This window comes from Pyrgilauda ruficollis, unplaced genomic scaffold, assembly GCF_017590135.1.
Source record: "Pyrgilauda ruficollis isolate IOZ18807 unplaced genomic scaffold, ASM1759013v1 scaffold60, whole genome shotgun sequence".
Taxonomy (NCBI): domain Eukaryota; kingdom Metazoa; phylum Chordata; class Aves; order Passeriformes; family Passeridae; genus Pyrgilauda; species Pyrgilauda ruficollis.
The window spans coordinates 4,790,848-4,812,991 of NW_024527711.1; the positions used below are offsets into that span (position 1 = coordinate 4,790,848).

The 22,144-nt window shown below is 41.3% G+C and overlaps 1 protein-coding gene across 1 annotated transcript in view; it reads left to right on the top strand.

The window, feature by feature from the left end:
* Positions 1–22,144, top strand: part of TENM4 (teneurin transmembrane protein 4) — a 589,520-nt gene that overhangs the window by 478,933 nt on the left and 88,443 nt on the right. The window contains exons 16-17 of the mRNA XM_041483687.1: positions 4,406–4,552; positions 18,275–18,491. Coding sequence (XP_041339621.1) covers positions 4,406–4,552; positions 18,275–18,491 — 364 coding nt within the window. The remainder of the gene's footprint in view (positions 1–4,405; positions 4,553–18,274; positions 18,492–22,144) is intronic.

The window sequence follows — 22,144 nt, forward strand, 5'->3', positions numbered from 1 at the left end:
TAAGTCTTATTTCAAGTGGCAGTGAGGTTTGCCTTGAAAAAAAATACCAGTAAATGTTGCTTACAGTTGGACTAATTAGAGAAAGCTTTAAGTTTACAGATCATTAAGAGCAGATTATTTTAACAACAGTCTTAAAAATTGCAGGATAACTTCTGGTGACAGTCTCCTTTGACTCTGATGGTCTGTACTTCTCTGTTTCAAAATTAACCCACTTTTAATATTGCTTCCCTGGTCTGTTCTCTTGCTTGCATGGCACACCAAACATCTTTGTGAATGCCCTCCAGAATCTTTCAGCAGCACTTACATGTGCTTAAGTTTGAAACTCACATAAAAGGTTTCCTCCCACTTTTCCGAAAAAAAACCCTATTAATGTATTTAGTTCTCTTAGGCGCCCAAGTACAGTTAACACCACAAACAGGAATAATGGATCACTGGTGACTTCTAGCTATGAGAAATCAGAGCTGCAAGATTATGGTGGTGTAAATCTCTGAGGATTAAGCCATCCTGCTGTGGTGACATTCAGAAGCAATTTGGAAACAAGATATCTCTTTGCTTTCTTCCCCAGCATGGGGGAAAGGAAAGGATAAAGTTTATTTTGTATCACCTTTTCATCAAGTGCTTTGAAGTGCGCAGTTTGTGGAATGAGGAGAATTGTACCATCCTGTCTGTGTAGTGCAAGTGATGGTCAAGTCTCTGTGCAGTGAACCACTTCAGAAAAGGTAGTACTTATAGGTCCATTCTCCTGGATATATTGGCTTATGCATCTCTCTTGTCTTCTAACTTCCTGAAGGCCCAAGTCCTCTAACAGCTGCTGTATTTTTTTTTCCCTATTTATGGTTTACTTTTTCTATGCATCTTTAAAATGTCTGCTCTCCTACCAAACCATGATATTAGAGGGCTTGAATTTAATCCTCTCAGCACTGAAATTTTAATGAGCTGTGTAATGTAATGGAAAACATTGGAAAATCTCTATGCTCCTATGCCTGTGAAGAACCATTTCTGTCATCAGGAAACAGTTCTTTCTGGCTCCTTGGAAGAGCTTTATCTACTAAGAACCAGAGATTACATTCTCCTTAGTGGGAAGGGACAAACTTACTTTCTAGACTTAAAGAGTGCCAAGACAGTGGAGTATAAAATTGCAGGTAGGAGTTACCCTACTTTAGGTACCTACAGATGCTTATATTTCATCAGGGCACCCTGGATTCCCATAGTACTCAAGAAGAGGAGTAAATATTTTGGGAAGGCATAATCTTATGAGATACTTGCTCTCATCTCTCTCTCCTCTCCTGACTGATGCTTTTCCTCTGCTTGTCCTCTTTCTGAAGTGCTTGGCTTACTTTCTCTGGGTCCAGATCAAGAAGATTTCAGAGTAAATCCTGAAAGTCCATTTAAATACTCTCAAGCATGTCTCATATAGACAATGAATTGCACACAAAATCCAAACACATAGCACTGAAAGGGGTCTCCTCAGTTAGAGTCTAGTCTTCTGCTGGCAAGGACACATTGTATAAAACTTTATATAAATTTACCAAGCTCTATGGAAAAGTAACTGAAGAATTATCTCCTTAACACTCCCACAGGGAGTCTGCTCCAGAACTTCATTCCTTTGATCCTTGCAAATGATTTTTTTTCCTAATTTCCAGCCAGAATTTATTCATACTTGGTTTATGTCCATTTGTTCTTGTGCCAGCAATATTCTCTTTACCTTAAATAGCTTTTAAAAAGTTTTCCCTACTCAGTGTTTATGTATTTCATTAACTTTGGGGAAAAAAAAATCATAGTCTTTTTAGCCACTATTGTCCAAGGAGAGACAAATCAAGCTCTTCCCATTTCCTCAGATGCCAAAGATGCCTCATCCAAGCTGTTTTCTGCCACTCCAAATTCCCTTTTTCCTAAGCCTGGGAGAGTAGAGCACATTCTGTACGAGGTCCTCGTTTTTATAGCTAAATTTTTTAGTTTTCCCTTACATTTTCTGGGCAGTTCTCACATGAGACAAGATCACGGTGTCTTCAACTTCATTCACCTCTTTCTGGTTCTCACTTCACTCCTGTCTAGGTCATTGCTACAGCACCTTTGTTCTGCCCAGTCTCTGCAACTGTAGTATAAAAGAGAACTTTTTAGCAAAGGTTTTAGAGAGTCCAAGGAGTAAAAACAAGAGGTGTGACGCACCAGCCAAGCTCTAATGGAGCTATCTAGCATACACATAGAGCAAGATTTCTTCAGAGGCTTTTCATCTGGACAAATTAAAGCAATGGCACAGGTTGCCCAGGGAAGCTGTGGATATCCCAACACTTGAAGGGCCAGATGGGATGGGACTTTGAGCTTCCTGGTCTAGTGGAAGGTGTCCCTGGCCATGGCAGGGAGATTGGAATTGGATGACCATTAAGGTCCATTCAACCCAAACCATTCTATGATTCTGTGATTTTTAGAGAGGGGAAAAACTCCTATCTCTGCTGTCAGGATGGTCTCATCCAAACTGGATTTATCTACTCCAAAATTAGATTACCTACCTAGCCAAGTAATTTTAGGAGGTTAGTTAATACACTTCTTCCTCTTTCATTCTCAAAATAGCTGAATGCTTTCAGCTTGTACTGAAAGTAAGTGATGAAACATATAAATTAGCTGTAGCATGGAAAATATCTGATTAAATGGTTAAAAGTTTGGCAGTGTTGTAAGTAACTAAAGGTGGGATATTAAAATGTAGTAGCCTTCCCTATAAATAGCTCTTCTGTAGTATATAGATACTAATATAGTGTATAAATACCAAAATACACAGCAGCATGCTGACACATGCACACACATTTGCCACATCCCAGAATATACATTTTAAAAGACTGAAATTTGTTTGTACAGGAGAAATACATTTAAGATCCTTCTAAAGGACTTTTCCTTACCACCTTTTTTCCTTTTTCTGTTTGGTCCCTGTACATCAGTCACTTGTTAGAAAAACAGTCCTAAAATATGTTTGATTTTTTCTGTTCACTGAGAAAGGTTCTGTGAACTTAAAAAGCTCCCTGTGAAACTTTTTTTTTTGTTGTTTTAAAGGCATTTCTAAGCCCCATTTCCCCAGTGAAGGACATACTATGACATGGGATGCTCTAGATGGGGTCCCAGCTCTGCCCTGGGAGGACCCTCACACATCATATGGTCAAACAGGTGTCAAAACAATGCACATCTCTTCACTGTCTTTTAGCACAGTATAGGTCTGTGTCATTTACATAGGTTCACAAACCTGCCTTGCAAAGCTGAGGGCCTTAAAAAACTCAGACTATATAGCAGGATATCACTACACACATATAAATAGAGAAAGCATTAAAGCAGGGCTTAGGACGACTGAATTGTTTCCCTGGTGTAATCAGTCCTGCTGAGTGACCTTCACAGTCACTTCAGTCCCTTGTACTTCAGTTTCCTAAGCTGTTAAGTGTCTCTTACATTTCTGACAGCTTGGTGGTAAAGATTTTTGAGCTCTGCAGGTAAAAAGCACCCAGAAGGGTTTAAGCTAAGCAGCCTGCCTCACAGCACTGCTTACTGTGGAAATTACTCTGTTATTTTCTTGAAGGGGTGGGGGGGGGAAGTACAAAAATCTCAGTAGGAGGTCATCAGATGAGAAAACCAAGCCCTAATGAGCAGACTGGGAGGTTGGTGTTCATCCTCCCTAACTAAATTTTATCACTTCTAAAATGCCTGCCTCTGTACTGGGCTCTCTCTAGTCACTGGGGAGAAATGGATGTTTCCAGAGCATGCTTCAGCTCATCACCATGAGCATCAAACCCACATGAGGAGACTTCTACCCTGGGACAGTCTGTTTCTCTGCTGACTACAGAGAGTTGAAGGTATTTCAGTTTTAGATCAATTTGAACTGGATGAGATTAATCCCTGCCAAAATTACTACAGTAAATAAACTGTACATCTTCAAAATATTTTCTACCTTTCCCTTTTCAGCTGGTTTTGAATGCTTACCAGTCTAAGATCTCAGTGTTATTGAAAGCCAGCTGCTTTATCCTGCTGGGTGTTGTGAACTTTAATCCCAAATGCAACTTAGGTAACCCCAAGTACTAGTCTTACATAGCAAATGTTTTGAGAGGCTCAGAGGGCAATGTGCTGCTTTGCTTTTGCAACCAATGAAGCGGGAATATCTCAATGCCCCCCTGAAACTTACCATTCCCTTAGTGCAGTGAGTGTGGTTATGCTGTGAGGACCTCCTGGGAGAGCCAGAAGCAACTGCCCATTGAGTAGTCACCACCATCCTGACACCAAAGCGGGTTCGTTCCAGGTGGGAAGACACGAGGTGGGAGTGGAGAAATCAACTGAAGGCAAAGGGAAAGAGCTGTTTAATGAGGCCCTTTCTGGGCTGTGTTGCTTTGTGTTTCGAGTGTGTTTGAACGTGTGGCTGTTTGCCTTGCAGAGGGATGCCCTGGCTTATGCAATGGCAATGGCAGATGCACTCTGGACATGAACGGCTGGCACTGCGTCTGCCAGCTGGGCTGGAGAGGAGCAGGCTGTGACACTTCCATGGAGACGGCATGCGGCGATGGGAAAGACAACGATGGAGGTAGGACACGAGCACATGTGATATGTCAGGCTTCACAGAGCCTATAAACCTCTCACAGTGAACAGTCATCTGGGCTTGATTCTGCAGGGCAGATTGTTTTTTGACAGCTGGTAGAGAACAGGCAGCGAAATCTGCCAGGCTGACTCAGCCAGAGTGGATTGGAATTTAAATTAAATGGGTTTGGATCTGGGGTGCCAGGGCTGAAGAGGGACATTTGTTTGTCTTCAAATCAAGACAATAGAGCAGAGAGCAGGCGGAGGCTGTGCACCTGTCCAGTCCCTCCACCCCAGCCGAGTGGCTCAGCTGTGACACGATGGGACCACCTCAGACAGTGAACATCCCTGACTGTTCAAACTTTGCCCTCACTGCCTGAGGCTTTCATCAAGGCTCTGCAGTTGGTCACTACTGACTTTGGATGGATATTTTTCAGAAATTTAGAGGCTTGGGTGACTTATCCCCATACCCACAAGCCATCCAATCCCTCTCAAACCATATTTTATTGATTACTGTTCCATATGTAATGATGTCAGGCATGTGAATAATAGCTCTGTGTAATGCAAACTTAATATTCAGAGTTATCTCATTACAAAGGAAACCGTGGTGTAGTGTGAAGGTTTGAATTAGAGAGCAGGAGATGAGATATTAAATTTAAGGCATAAGGGAGACTGTATAATTTGTTTTGTTGTCACTCAGCAAAAGGCTTTGTAAACCACAAGTCTGGGCCAGGACCCAGACTGTGAAGTGGAGACTGAATTTTGCAAGCCTCTGTTTTATCATATTCACAAGAACAGTACAGTTTAAAAAAAATAATAGCCAAGCCAAGTCTGTGATTATCTGCTTCACAACAACTGCGATTCTGATTGAATATTTAAAATACTTCTGCACATCTGGCATGGCAAATGGACCAAATTAGCCCTTTAGAAAAGATGAGAAAATTGGAATACCATAGAAGGAGTGCACACTATAAAACAAAGATGGCTTTTTACCTCATATGGAACTGAATATCACTGTACTTGCCTTTTCTATTTACAGCTGACACAGGGAAGCAATAAAGGTCATCATATCAGATGTGTAAAAATATGGTAAATAGACCAAAGGTTAGTCCCAGTTTCCATGGAAAAAAATAACCAGCAAAAGCCCTGTGAAGTTTTTAGAAGGAGAGTGACGGAAGGAGTAATGCAGCCTAACATACGATGTAAATCAGAGCTGCATGACCAGATTCTGAGCATCTCTTCATATCTCCTGATTCAAGGGTTAACCTTTTTACCTGGGTTACTACCCTCACCTTGAAATGAGCTGCTTTGCAAGCCTGCAGGAGAGCAGATGTAGATGGGAGAGACAAAAGGCATTGACAGGTTTACAAGTTAGTGCACATCAACTGCTAACTGCATTTGGTGAACCTGTGTGGAGCAGTGGTGTGCACAGCAAGAACAGAGCAACTGATAGATTGTAATTTAGCACCTTGTGACAGCTTGTTCGTGTGTCAGAGCCCACAAATGGGTGTTGATTTTACTCTTGGTACACTCAAAAAAAAAAAAAAAAGTATGTACATGGTGTGCATTACAGATTACAGATAATCTGTCATACACTGTGCCTTTGATTTGGCTGTGTTACTGATAAGGGCTCTCCTCAATGAGCACTGTGGTTTATCCACCTTTTGGGATTCTGTCACATACTCTGGAGTGATGCATGCTCAGGGCTGGAGAAAGGTGGTTTATTTTGGCTCGCTGGAAAGGACCCAAACGTGGAATTTACTCTTGAATGTTGGCAATGGAGGTAGAAGTCCTTTCATGAAGCTTTAGAAGTCAAACAACTGACCTAGTCAAAATGGATATGAGTGGTGAGAAAGAGATTAGTGGGGCTGTTCACAGTACCAGGGGCATGCACTCTGAGCTCATACCTGCTTCCTACACTGTGGTGTCGAGTGTCTTCTAATCAAAATCTCTGCAGCCGGAAATTCCTCAGGATAATGGGAGCTGAAGTCAGAAACTTTTTCATCAGCTCCCAGCCTAATCATACCCTGAGGAGACGGGTGCTAAATTACAGGGTGTGTTCGCCTCTTAAATCTGGAGGCTGTTCAAATAAACAATAACAAGCTGAGCAGGAGTCACTCAGAGAGAAACTTGGTGAAATATAATCTTTGTTCAGGCTAGTAAAAAGTTGTTTCTGAGTGCAGTTCCCTCTCTACAAAGTGTCATTTGTCAAAGCTAGCACTTAGGTTTCACACCCAGGTCCACTTTGTTTACACTTCTAAACACCAAGCCCATCAACTTGAAAGAAGCTGTAGTGAGTAACTGAGAGCAGGTGATCACCCAGTAACAGTTAAGGAAAAACAGTGCAATGACAGAGCTGTAACAATCTGGATAAAAGGCCAAGATTTTGTACATTTGACCTAAGAGGCCACCTGTATTACAACAAACAGGAAGTGTTTCTTTAAAACAAGATGAGAAAAATGGTTCTTGCCTCACTTCAGCAGAAAATAACCTCTCTAATTCGTAGCTGCAAACTCTCACTACCTAAGAGTAGGTGTGACAGGTAGTACCTACATGTCTCACCCCACACTGAGTGCTCTGTCATGTACTTTAAAAATAAGTTTGAAAGTTTAAAAAATCAAGGAAATTATCTTCTGTGGCAAGTCCTAAAAGTGGAGTTAATGGCGTTTGATAATACCTTGAGAATTTGGGCTAAAAATATGGGCTCTGTTGCATTGGTAGACTCCTCTGTTAGGAACATAGTGTACAGGAAAAACTGAGGGTAAGACAGGATATTCTTAACTAATCTCATGAATATGCTGTTGAACAGCAAAGCTGTGTTACCTGTCCTTGTTCTGGAGAAATCATCTAACTGTTGAGAGCCAGAGTTGTCCAGTTCTCCATTTCAATGAGTTTGCATGAAGACAAGATCCCATTGAAGTGAAATGATGACAGGGCTACAGATGTTAAATTAAATTGCTCATTTGGTCTAAAAGTTCAACACAGTTACTTTACTTGAGGGCCTTTGTTGTTGTTTGGGGCTTCTCCAGAGTAGCCAAGTCTTCCAGGTAGGGTAAAGCTTGCTGGTTTTCCAGGAAGTGGAACCAACCCATCCTTCATTTCCTGCTTTAAACAATCCCAGTTCCTGAGCAGCTGCTGAACTCTGTCAAACATGAAACTACTTTACTTGTGGAAGACAAGAGTCTTTCTCATATGAAAAATATGTCTGAAATGACAGTATTCACAATATTATCTAAATCTTCATGTTCGTTAGAGGTTTCTGTTCAGTTGTCTGCCATTCTCCTCTGCCTCTTCCCAACTGAAATACTTCCAAAGGCAAGTGTTAGTGGTTAAAGGGTTAGATAGGTAGATAGATGGCTAGATAGATAGATACCCTTCCCAGTCAAATAGGCTGGCCTGTCATAACATATATTGCACACCTTTACATAAAGGTATAGAAACATCATTTTTCTTAGCTGTCATCTGGTCAACGATCTTCCTTTAGGACTAAGAAAAATAAACCATCCTGTTTTCTTTTTCTGCAAGAATTGTATTAGCAAAACTCCTTCCCCTCAGTTTATGTCTCATTTAGCCTAGGACAAACAGAGAGTTCCAATGTACCCATGGCCTCATTTTGCCTTTGCAAGTTCAGTCTGTGTTCCACCAGATGCTTCCCAAAAGCTAGCAGGTGGAGCAATTTGTATGCTTTCCTTCACTTATCCTCCTGGACCAGAACAACTAAAGGTTGCCTTAATCTCCCAACGCTGGAGCAGTGAGCAGGTCACTTCAGGGACAGTGTAATTCAGGAGTGGTTTCTCTGAGGCAAATCAGTGCTGTTTGTTTAACTGTACCTCAGCCCACTGGTAACTCCACAGTGCCTTGTCCCATTCAAGGATCAGGTAGTGCTTGTAGTAAGGTGGAGACTTACATAATGCTTTGGAACAACAGCATTTCAAATCTTTGGCAAGAGAAACTTTGGCACAGCAGTCTGGCCTTCTTAACGCCCATGTGTTCACCATCTGTCCACCACATGCCAAGTAGTGTTAGAGAGCTGGCAGAATCTGCACTGATCTTTGCAGTGCATAGGGTTACACCTGAAGGTAGTCTCAGCGTTGTAAAGGGAATAGTAAAGAATCCAGGAGAACCCCAGAATGCAAACCTTTGTCTTTGCAAATACTTGAGCTACAGACAAAGTAGTGGTGTGCTTTCTTGATACTTCCTTCTTTCTTTTTGCCCTCATGTCCTGGGCTTTAATAGCATGAGAGGATTGTCTCCTGGGCATGGTGTGTGAGCTGTCTGCTTCCTCAAAACCCTAAAAAATTATTCAATAATGTGCTGGCTACATTTGTGGAGGGAAATACTGAGATCTGAATGCACCTGGGAAAACAGCTATCATAAATTATCATTTATCATCACAGATAGATCCAGTCAAACAGCAGGGTCGTCTTGGAGGAACCACAAAGCACTGCTAAAATGATGAGAAAGTCTGCTGTACCTGAAAGATTGGGTAGCTGGTATAATTTGTTAGAAATCACCCAGCTTCTCTTCCTCTGTTTCATGGTGACTGTTAATTGACTTCTCCTCAGATAAAATGACCAGTTCACATTTTCAGGTACAGCTCTTTGCTGATTTTGTGTTGGATGGTAATACATGGGTGTCATCTGCAGCTGATTGTTGGCAGCAAGGCTGGCAGGAGGGCACTGTTAACCCAGGGCATTCCAGCATCCTGGAGCATATATTGATTGTGCCACTGGAGAGGATGATGTGTTGTGAACTGAGGGGTCTAGCAGTGTCTTGTCTTGACACCTTGGGAGAGCTCCCGGTACTTTGAAGGAGTCCTTAATGAAATTCCTTTGATTAATAGATTCAGAAATAAGCTGTGAAAATGCTCTCTGTGTTGAAGGAAACCTACCATTCTCTGCTGAAATGAGAGAGCTAAGTTATGGGAAGGAGGCACTGCTGGTACACAAAATGTAACAGGAGGCAACATGAGCCAACTTCAGAAAAAAACAGATTGGACACTTATTTCACAAAGCATTTCTGCCCTTCAAAAGGTGCTTAAACAGAGTTTGAGCACCAGTGTTTAAAGAAGAAAAGCTCTACCAGACCTGCTTTAGCATCTGAGATAAACTGTTGCAACTTCTGTGAGACAGAAAGTCCCCTTAGAATCCTAAGGTTTTGCACCGACTGTGCTCAACATTCACAGACTGCATGGCCACTTTCCTCTTGACCAGGATTTAAGAAACATGCCAATATCAGTTATCTGAGACCGCTTACCAAGCTGTTTTCAAATGATTGCTTAAATTGGCTTGGATTCAGTCAGAATATGTTAGGGTGAACTTTTCAACAGTAGCTTAACACTTGTAGCACTTGCCAGGAAAGTGAGAGACCTTGGTGACAAGGATCTCTCAGCTGCTGAGGGTGTGAAACCACATTCCTATCAAAAAAAATTGATAAGTTCTGAGTTACTTTTGCTCAGAGGAATCACTTTTAAGATGTGTTTTGGCTCCTGAAGGAGGCGGTTTCAGGTACACTATTGCATGACAGTCAATCAAGTTAAGCAACTTATACTTACTGCCCTGTGCAAATGCTAGTCACAGAATCATAGAATATCCTGAATTGGAGGGGGCTCACAAGGATCATCGAGTCCCAGCTCCTGGCCTTGCACAGGACAGCCCCAACTCTGTCAGGTTTGGTGCTGTGACCACTTCCCTGGGGAGCCTGTTCCAGTACCCAGCTACCCTCTGGTTAAAGAACCCTTTCCTAATAGCCAGCCTAGACTTTACCTGACACAGCTTCATGCCATTCACTGGGGTCCTGTCACTGGTCACCACAGAGAGGAGATGAGTGGCTGCCCCTCCTCTTCCCTTTGAGAGGAAACTTCAAACTGCAATGATGTCTTGCCTCAGTCTCCTCCAGGCTGAACAAGCCAAGTGACCTCAGCCACATCTCGTACAGCTTCCCATCCAGAGCCTTCACATTCCTCCCAGCCCTCCTTTGTACACTCTCTAATGTCTTAATACCTTTCTTATATTGTGGTGCCCAAAACTGCACACGGGCCTTGAGGTGAGGCTGCCCCAGTGCAGAGCAGAGCGGGACAATCCCTTCCCTCACCTGGCTGATGATGCTATGCCTGATGCACCCTAGGACACAGTCTCTTCTAAGCTAGAAAAGGCCCTCACATGCCTTGCTCAGCTTCATGCAATTCCCTCAAATCCTAGGTTGCTTTCTTTCTATGCTGCTTCGCTGGCTGTTAAAAATCTTCTTGGCGAAAGGAAGAAGCCCATGAAACCAGCTGCATCAACTGTATTCTTCAGAGCAGTGATGAGCTGCGGGATGCTGGAACTTGTAGATTCTAAACACATTATTACAGCTCTGGTTTATGCCAGACAGTAGTGATTATCATGTGTTTTCTGTCATTTCCTCCTTCCACTTCCTTTCTTTTTCTGTTCAGTTGTTTTTTTTTAAAGAATGTAGCTCTGGATTAGGATGGACATTTTGCAGAGTATTTCTGTAGTGACTACCCCCACAGAGGTTCTGCACAAGAGCCCAAGGAGTTCTGTAATTCAAACACTTGACTGCTATTACATATGACTGTGTTATTTCAAATTTGCAAACAAGTGCTGAACACTTAGAGAAAGATGTGAGGGCAATTCCTTTCTCAGGCAGCCAGCAATCTAATTTAGCCAGGATACAACCGGTGAGAAGCTTATTCAGATGAAATCAAAACAGAGCAGGTGGGATAGAAGGAGCAAAGAGAATATGAATAGCTAATGTGGGCACAGGGAGTTGACAGTCATATTGCCATTGTTCCTTACAGTTGTGTTTTGTTTTCCTTTGACTCCTTAAAGGGGAGCCAAAAACTGCAACTCTTGTTGAATAAGTAAAATTTCTCTTTGCAAAGCACTGGAGTAAAATCCATTTATTCCCCAAATCCAAATTTAGTAAACAGAGTGTCAGTCCTCAGCTCATGAATTGGATCAGAACATCATTATTCCTGTAAAACCTTTATCAGCACAAACATCCATGTGAACAATAACTTGTTTGTGCAAAAGTACTGAGCCATTCCTTTAGAGCCTTCCTCTAAACCAGAGTTTAGATTAGAACTGAAAGAGTAAAACCTGATTTGCGCAAGGGTAAGACTGACTTCCTTATCTTTACCTTTGAGCATTAACATTTAAAACCTTTCCCACCCAAACTCTCCCAGTAATTAATCCAAAAGTATCACAGGACAAGACAGTGTCCCCACAAAAAGTGATAATGTTGCCTGATGAATGGCACAGAAAGGAAACTGAAAGATAAGAACTGGATGGGGTGAGAGACACAATTATTTGTATAATCAGTGCATTTTATGCTTTTGTTGCCAATGGAAACTCTCCCGTGGGAGACAATGGGGTTTTATTGTTTATACTTCCTAGTTTTGCTTTGTGTAATACAGTTTCTCATAGAGGCTCATCCCATTGCAGTCAGTGACTAAAAGTGTCATGGTCTTTAGCAGGAGCAATCCTTGAGTTTGTCATGTATACTGTCTCAGATTCACGCTAATCAGGCTCCTTAGGCTCACCTCCCTCTGACTGCCTGTCTGCCTGGGGCTCCCAGAGTGTGTCACAGTTCACAGAATGCTCTCTGTGTACAAACAGGTCCATCCCTACCCATGGCCTGCCTGTTCCAGCCTGACACTTGACATGCAGCACCTGTCAGAGTCTGCTTAACCACATTATAACACCTCTGGCTGCAGGTTATTTGCATTCTGTTGGTGATGTTAGCATGACTGATTTTTGTTGCAGCATCCATAACTTTAGAAATGCTCAATTATTCAGTCTCAGCCAGTTAAGACACTGCCCATTAAATCAGCCAACACAATTGTAGGGCCATGAAAAGTCACAGCTAATTTGAAATTTTATTAGCTCTCAGCTGATCTTGTTTACTGCAGAAGCAGTGTCTCAAAATCAGCCCTTTGCTTCTGTACAAAGCTCTAGTCCTTGACACCTTTTGGGTGCTGCATGGCAGTGAGTGAGGAACTTGGAATCTGACTGCACAGGACACAAAGGAGAAATGAGACTGCTAGACTGCTGTGGTATTTGTGGGCACTGTGCAGCCAGCAAATGCAGCAACAACTCAAGGAGAGCAGGGACAGCAAGTAACTCCATTGCTGCTGAAGAGTAATTATTTTGCAGGAATTTTAAAATATCTGGTTGGTTTGGGTGGATGTATTTTTTTGCATGCATCATATAGACAAACGTCATACAGGACTTGATTTTCAAAAAGTGATGGGTCATGAGCAGTGTTTGAAAGCTAAGTAATTTGAGCTCCTCTTAAATTTGGTAGCCAGGTGACTATTTGTGGAAGGCAGTGATGATAGGGAGTATCTTGTGAAATCCTGAGTGAGGTCAGCATTTCCATCTCTTGTCATTGTCTAGTGTCGCTGCTCGGCAGTCATAGCGAGTGTTTAAAGTCAGTTAAAATCAGGTGTTCTCCAGCTGGCATTGTGAAATGTTACACTTGTTAGGCCAAGGTCCTGCTCCCAGAAGATGCAGATACCTTTGGTGTTCAGTCCCTTCTATGAAACAATGCTCCCATGGAGTAAAAGCTGAACATACATTGTAGATATTAAACTTTAATGAGAATTGTGGTCATTTCATTGGGTTGTGCTGACACTTCAGAGCCCTTTGAGACTGGAACAGATGTTTTGTGAACAGAAAATAGAAAGACAGTTTCTGCTCCCAGGGAGTTTGCAGTCTAAAGTAGTAGTTTGAAGAGCTCACCAATGGGATTGGTGGATTTGCAGTCTTTAAGGGAGTTAGAGCGTCATTCTAAAAAAAAAAGTTGTAACTCCACCCACAAGATATGAGCTAGATGAGTCATCCCAAAATAAAACTCATTGTGTAGTGATATACAGCGTGCGGATTACCTGATAAAAATGGTCTTGGTCCCCTAAAATACAATGTTGGCTGAATAAATTGGACCTGCATTATCCTCAATGGCAGAAAATAAAGGGTTTCTGCTGAGCCCAGTTCATTCTCCTTCGTGTTGCTCTCTGAAGGGAATGAGCCAGGGCTCACAAGATGACCTGCCGAGGTGCCATCCACTCTGCTTTATTCTCTGATTACTTGAATCTTAGTGAAAGGTGCAAACCACTGAACACATTATTTACCAGATGTGACAATGTCTTGCCAATGGCTTCCTTTTCACAGCAACAGTGGTTTGATTCACCCCATGGTAACTGTAAGATTGCAAAAAGATACTTATTTCGGGCTTCGTGCAAAGGAAGTGGGACAAAAGAGTTTGGGTTTGGTTTTATCAGGACTGTCAAAGGATATGTATGTGTATATAGAATAAGTAATGTATGTGTATACATTATATATATATGTGTACATACTTTATATATATGTGTATAAAAAGTCCCAAAGATATAAAAATTCCTATTGCATGGAAATAAGAAGGAACACAAGAGATGTCTTAAAATCTGGCTTAGTGACACATCTCTGAATTAATTTGTTAATTGGAAGGCATCCATGATTGAAGATGTTTCTGTAGGGATCCCTTGGAACTGGTTGTCGTATCCAGCCCTACTCAGCATTTTCATTATTGTCTCAGAATGTCATTTATTTCTCTCCTGGTAAAATTTTTAGGTCACCTAAAGCTCAGCATGGTGGTAAATAATGCACCCAGATCATTTTGACACAGAGTGATCTGACTCACATCACTGCAAGGTCACAATCAAAGAAAATATATCATAACGCAGCAAAATGCAAAATAGCCCTGGGAACAAAGAAAGGATGTTATACTGGAGGGTTCAGAGATGCTTGAGAAGCAATGACTCAGAACAGGATTTTGAGGTCACTGGAGGTAATTGTCTCAACATGAGTTCTCAGTGCTAGGCTTTTGCACCTTCACCTCTGTGAACTTTAGGAGTATAGAAGTCCAAAAATTCTTTGGAGAAGAGGAAGTGGTCTCTTTTCTGTACCCAATATTGCTGACATAGTGCTGTGTCCAGTGTTGGTGTCCACACATAACAGATGTGAAATTACTGGAAAGAGTTCAAAGGATGTCATACACCAAAAAGTCCAGTGGATGGGAAACAAACAAACTGGGAATTTTGTTCTTCCTTAGCTGTTCAGAGAAAAGACTTGAAACGGATTATTGTTCTGTGTGGAGGTACTTGCACATGGGAAAGACATCAGAGCATGCAGGGTAGAAGGAACTGTTGGTAACTTTATGGGCAAAGGCCAAACAAGACTAGTCATGGGATACTGGAGTTAGACAAATCTAACCTTGAAATAAGACACAGTTTCCTAGCAGTAATTAAGCATTTCAGAAGTTTATTGGAGGAAGTGGTTGACTCACTGTAATCAGCTCTCTTTGGTATATGAGATATTTTTCTAAAACACAGGCTTTAATCCAGTTCTAGAAGGAAAAAAATCAACATTCTATGGGTATAATAGGTCAGACAAGCTGATCATAGTAGCCTTAAAACATACGAATTGCAGTAATCCCCCTATGCAAGACTTTAAACTTCTCACAGAGATAATTCAGCAACACATTTGTTCTCTGTTCTGAAGTGCCATAGTCATGTTACAGTTATATTTAAGTAAGGGAGCTGTCACTTTTTAAAACCAAGAGCTGTATAAAGGCATCCATAACTAAGAACTTACTGTGCAGTCTACCTGTGCTCTGGGAGCTACTGGAGTTAGGAATCCACATGCAGGTCATGGGTCTCTGTGGCTTTGCTGCTGCTAGACTCGGGGTGCAGAGGGCATTGACCCTATGTTCACCTCCCTCTGTTACCTGTCTGAAACATTTGCAGTAATTTCTAATGAAAATTCACCTTTATGCTTTATGGATTTCAAAGGTGTTTTGTGTTACAACTTCATATTGTTTTTGTTGAATTGGACAGTTAATGCCAAAGTCATGGATCAGGAGCTTCTTGCAAATGTCACTTTATCCTCACTCTTCTGATGGATCCAGTGAGAGATGTCAGGGCATGAGAAGTCATAGCTGTGTACGCTGTCATTATATCTCCTGACAAGTCACTGTAGGGCACCACTTGGATGACTTTTGGACCATACAATAAAAAAACCCAAGAAAACAGAATGCACATGGAAACATCATTATTTATGACCTGATTTGTAGATTAACTCTTGCTGTTCTGCATGACTCAGACAAAAATAGCCATTACATTTTGCTAAGCTAAAGAAATGCTTTGTCCTGAAACTGCTCTTGGTATTACAGGAAGTTGAGTAGCTGAACACCATTTTAGCCCTCGAGTGCCTTCATGAATTTAGGACACCTGTGACAAACCTTTCTGGTGTAGTTTTCCTCAATTTATTCCGTATAGGTCCAAAACACATTAGTTGAAAGGCTTATCTGCAGATGAGTCCTCATCATTCTCACCTGTTCAAAACATTGTCCTCTGCATCTATTCTTCAAACATTTATCTACAGTTTCCTGCAAAAACAACATTTTCTTGCTGTCTTGCAGCTTCAGCCCCAAAACACATTTCTGATGACTAGAAAAGACAGGTTAATGAAGAGGTATGGTACAGTTGCTTTGCTATCCTTTCAGCCAAGTGTCTGTAGCCTTAGAAAACATTATTAATGTGTGTGAGAAAAAGACAACATTTTATCTTGCTTGAAACTGTAGTCAATATAGTAACAAGGCTGGTTTGTTGTTTGCTTTTCTTTTCTTTTTTTTTTTTTTTTTTTTTTTTTTTTTTTTTTTTTTTTTTTTTTTTTTTTTTCAGTAGGTAGCTGTGACTAAGCCTGTTGCATCTAAGCCGATCTGTATTCTGTGAATGGTCTCTCAAACTCCATCTGAGATTTGACCTTCCAGAATCCTACTGATATAATCATCTGCAGCAAGCAATTTTTTTAATGGGCAAAGAAATTCTAATTAGTTCTTTTTCATTATCACTAGTCATCAAGAGAAAAGGCCAATGGATAGGTTTAGTGTCCAAGATGAGCATTTTTTGTGACAATTTTGTAAGGAGGTATAAAGATGTAGAGATGTTAGGACAGACAGAGGTAAGAGTAACAGATGGGATTTTCCAAAGCACTTTTGCTGGCCTAATAGTGCTCCCATTATCATTAATGGCAAGTGCAGAGCACTTGTGGAAATGACCCAGAGTGTGTATGTGTGTGTACATGTACATGGAGCACGTACTCATTGTCTTTTACCTACTTGGGCACAGGAAGCTCTGGGAACCCCTGCCAGGCTTGTTCAGCTTTCTGTGTGTGAGTAACCACATGAAATGATGATGTCAGTGATGTTTTATACACTAAACTATTCCAAGATTGGAACAGGTATAACTCAACAGAATCCAAGTCCATGATGTGTGAGCCATCTTAAATACTAGAACAATGAAAGATCAGATTTCATCCTATTTATATTGCAATAAATACAAAGTAATGACAATAACATTAGTGAAAGGACTTCTAATTCATACTGGTAAAAATGGGACAAAATGGAAGCTCACAAACAGTAATAATAACAAAATGTCTTTACTGTTTATTTGAGATTAAAAATCCATTATCCTGAAAACTAAAGATTTCATCTCAATTCAGGAGGGCTTTACCTCTCAGGACAGTGTTGCTCTCCAGCCACGTTCGTTTCTTGCCTCTCTGCTGGAGTTGTTAGTAGGATGCTTGCTGTAAAGGTGGTGTCTATGATATATGGAGCTCTCAGCAGCTACACAGAGACCAACCACTCATTTCACTTAGGTCTGTGAACAGCCATCACATGGTAGTAATTTTCATTCACTGTCAAACTGTCTTGCTTGAGCTGATGAGTTGGAAGTGAAGGGCTCCATATCCCATTACCCCAGAACAAAAACATCCAGTTTCCTTATCTGATTTAAAGATCTGTCTCTCCTACATGCTAACAACTTGTATTTCTGAACGTGATGCTTCATCAGACCTCTTCTGAGCTTTATTTGGTGTTTCTTTTCCTGTCACCGCTTTTTACTGTGCTGTTTGCAATGAGCAGTGGCGTCTCCAAATGAATGGGGCATGTTGCTATGGTGGTGGGAGGGGAAGTGGTGCTGTATGCATTTGATGGCTTGACAGATATGCAAACCCTCATTTTACTGGAGTACACTCAGCAAGCCTTTTCATGTGTGTCCACTGCTATTATTGTTATTACTATTAATTTAATGGTGCTGAAAATGTGAGATTTGTATCCTGAGAATTTGAGGTCATCTGTTACTCTGTGTCAGTATCAAATCAATGTGATCAAGGTCAACAAAGATCAAACCCTCCCAGCAAAATCTCCTTTACTTTCTACTCTTATTTTACTAGATTACATTAAAGTAACCTAGTAAAATAAGAATAAAGTATTAAGTCCTTCTGAAAGCAAACCTGGTAGCTTTGGTGTGATGCAATTATTAGGAGCAAGGTACAGAAGCTGTGTATTTTGGCAAAAAAAACTCCACAACAATCTTTGGGGGCTCTGGAGTTAGTTATCAAAGTGACTGAGTTATGGAATGGCACATCCTAGGGTTAATCTAAAATATGCTTTTTTGAGGGCCCAGTCTAATATATGAGTTTTCATATATTACATACTACTGCATATTTATGTTATGTACTAATGTGTATTTTGGGTTCCTTATTGTGACTTTAAGTGAACATGCCTTACTCAATGTAGATGAAAATCTGCATTTCTCTATTGTGTGCTCTGGAAGGAGTTCTTGCACCCTGAAGTCTGCAGCACTCCATGTTTCCATTGCTCTAAAATGTTCCTTACCCTTCTGTAGATGGCCTGGTGGATTGCATGGACCCAGACTGCTGCCTGCAGCCACTGTGCCACGTTAATGCACTGTGCCTGGGCTCCCCGGACCCCCTGGATATCATCCAGGAGACGCAAGCCCCCGTCTCCCAGCAGAGCTTGCATTCCTTCTATGATCGAATCAAGTTCCTGATTGGCAAGGACAGCACTCACGTCATCCCAGGGGACAATCCTTTCGAGGGCGGGTAAGTGAATTTTGGAGTTGATTCAGTAAGTGGTAAAGCATAAGCCACTTGGCCATTTTAAGACATGGAAGGGCAGCAAGATGCAGAATAATGAAAATTGTTTAAGTGAAGTAGATACCTGAAGAATTTTGTGGCTGATGTAGTTCTGTCTCTTCACCTACAATTTCCTGCCAGCCAGTAAGACGAGATGCTTCTCTCCTAACACGTACAAGCAGTTGCATGTTTCCTCACTTTCCTTGTTTCAAGGAGTGAAAGGCATCCATTCAGCTCTTCTAGATGAAGTGACTGACATTGTGCACAAGTATCTCCTAAAGAGCAGTGACAGTCTTCCTTTGACAGAGACAAAAGAGAAGGAAACTAGAATGCTATTTGCTGTCTATCGTGTGAATATTAGAGACTTCAGAAGAACTGAGGAAAATCATACCATCTAGGGATGGTTAGAGTGATTTGCAACTTAAGCCATCAAGTTGAATATAGATTGGTTTTAAAATCAAGAAATTCTTTATCGTTGCAACCATCATCAAGAAACAGGAACTGGGAAACAAAACATAGCAGTTCAGTTCTGTGACTGCCTCTCAGCAATTTGGTTTAAGTATATTCCTGTCTGTCAGGGCTGGTCATCCCTGAAAATCATTTCTTGTAACAGTGTAACTGGGGTGTCATATTCCTAGATCATTCGGTGTCTGCCCTGAATGTTGCCTTTCAGAAGTAGTGACCCTGACCATGGACATGGCTCTCAACACATAGGTTTGAACTCTGTTGAGCTTCACCCAGTGCTGAACTGCTTACTTTCAGCTTTCCCACACACAGCAGTTAATAGGTTGGTGCTGAAAATACACAACCTTCATGTTTGTGTGGGTATTTATTTCAGCACTTTCATCGCAACTGGCCTCTCAGGCCCCTCTAGCTCTGACCTAATGCTTTTCATGGAGGGACACTGCCAGCGTCTCTTGGCTACTTAGCTCCCATATATCGCCTTTTTTGGTAGCCTGCAGGCTGTCATCATCATCATAGCAGTGTCAGGAAATTGTCCTGATGTGATATTTTCCCCAATACTTCTTGCTTCCAAGGTCTTCAGGGTCCAAGAAAGCTGACAACAGTGACTCAGATTATAACCAAACACTTTTGTGTTGCAAATTGTTGTCCTTCATTGGCATTCTGAAGATCACAGGTACTGGATACTGAACTATTTGGACTCTGGACTAATCCTTGTGATTTGTTGCTGTAAAATCAGGCTTCAGAATATGACCTAGATTATGCTCACCATTTCATTTTTCTGATGTATTTAGGGTAGCAATTCCTCAGCATTTCCACAGAGGATTCTGTTATCAGGTCCATATGTATCCTTTCTGACAGGCAGAGAATTTTGGTACGTACACATCTGTGTTTAGTGAACTTCCCATACAACTAATGAACTAGAGGAATCGTCATATTTGTGCAATAAAAAAATAAAACTGCGGCTTCTCTTGAAGGGCTGCTTGGATTCAGCAGCATACAGAGCTGGGGAAAAATTGTGTGAATTTCTAATTATATAGTAAATTTGTTTCTGAGAGTGCCAGCAGAGGACCAACAGAAAGAATGTTGTCATTTAGCGTCATGTAAATTCCTAAAGGAGTTACATGTATTTTATAGGTCTGATGATAGATCTCTATGTAGGAAGGACCTACTAACCATCTGTAGGTGTCCTACTAAGGAGAAATTCAGAATTCAAAAGGAGCACCTGCTAGCATAAATGTTTGTCTGGTATGTAGGTTACTGGAGTGAGGGAATGCAAAGATTCAGATTGATAGGAAGGGTTTTAATGACTGCTTTTGATTAAATGCAGGGAAAGTAATAAAACTTGTTCTGTTTAAGTTAGGATGAGGAATTATACAGAGGTAGCAATGATTTATGAGGTTTCCATTCTCAAATTATCAGCATAGGGTGTGTGCCACTAAGTATGGTCTACACATATGTGCACCTCAAGCTGTGATTGTATTGCATCTCTCAAGTTAAGTATCTTGATTCACAAGAGTGATTGCAAGTAACATTGAAGAACCTCAACAAGAAGGTATATTTTCCGCTGAGACAGCACCTGGTCCAGGCTCATGAGAATGTTGGGTTGTTGAAAATGCCACTACTCTTTTGGGATTTTAAAAGACATCACATGTTCCTATTAGTTCTTAAAGATCCTATAGATTGGGATAAACTCAGCCATTGCAAAGGTTTTCTTCTTATTTGGCCTCTGTCTGTAATTTCAATTGCCTGTTTCACCTCCCAGAAAGCTGGACCTTTGAACAGCTCCTCTGGTCACAGTAGTCAGTGACTGATATGTGGGGAAGCATGGTCTGGGACCATCTGGGACCCAGTTAGTCTGGACAGGCAAGACTGCCTGTATTTGCGTGTGTGGATATGCCCTTTATTCAGTTGCATTGTCACTGAAACTCCACCATTGTCCAACAGACAGATGATAATATCCCTGTTACCCATGGAGCTGCTCGGAGTCTCTATAAAAATCACAGCAGCCACTGGAGACAAGATGAGCTGTTTTTATCACTCCTTCCAGCTGCTGGCTTAAAAGTTTGTCTGACAAGAGGGAGTTATTTTTATGGAGGGCTCCAGCATCCTGCTTTAGGATCCCTCTCCCATTGTTGCTGGGATGATTCATGAAGTCATCTCATTCTTGGTGTAGATCAGGACTGTAGACTGCTGTTCATGGAACTTCCTATATCTTTCTGTCCCAATGCCATCATCCTCATGGGGTAGGGTTGGAGTTGGATCCGTGTCATTTGCTGTGAGCAGTCCCCCATGAGCAGACATCACAGAGGTGGCGTGGATCTCTGTGTCCTGTGTGTCTGGTATCCTGCATGGGCACCAGTGGCACAGGCACACTCACCATTCAGGTCAGGAACTGAGTGCTCCTCCGGGCTTCACTAGGTCATGGCTGACTGATTATCATCCTGAGGGAACTGGGGCACATTTGCATCCCTGTCTGGCCTGTGCAGAAGTGGCAGCAGCATGAAGGAGGTGACTGAATATCTCTGCAATGTATTTCCTGAGCTTCAAAACCACAGCTTAGCCACTCTGCAGAGAGAACAGCAGTGCAGATCACCTAATGGATACAAATAAATGAATGTCTCGTGACAGCTAGCCTTTGAGTGAATTTATTATTGAATTACACTCTGGCTTTTTAAGAACAAGCTGAGCTGACAAGCTCTCTCACCAGTGCAGAAGAAAAAGAAAGACAATGATAAATTACCCTGAAAGACCTTGTCTCTTCCCAAATACCAGAAATTATATATTATTCATGTTTGAGAAGAAAAAATAATCATTACCCATATTGAAATGAGTGTTTATGATGATAAAGCAAGTAGCTAAATTAAATTTTGAATGCACAGAATGTCTTTTCACATCATTTTGATGAACAGATAACAAGTACTCCTCTACTACTTGGTCATTCTTGTATTGATTTTGAAACCACTTACTCTTACTGTTAGCTTTGTTGTTTTTAAGCCATTCTTAGTTGTCCATCACCATAAGGAGTAGCGCAAGATGCAGTGGTGTCAATAAGTTGACTATAAAATAGGACACCTGATATATTTGTTCTCTTTTGAGGGACAGGTTCATAAAATGGCAAGAACAGGCTAAATTCCTGTTCCACAGTCTTTTGTGGT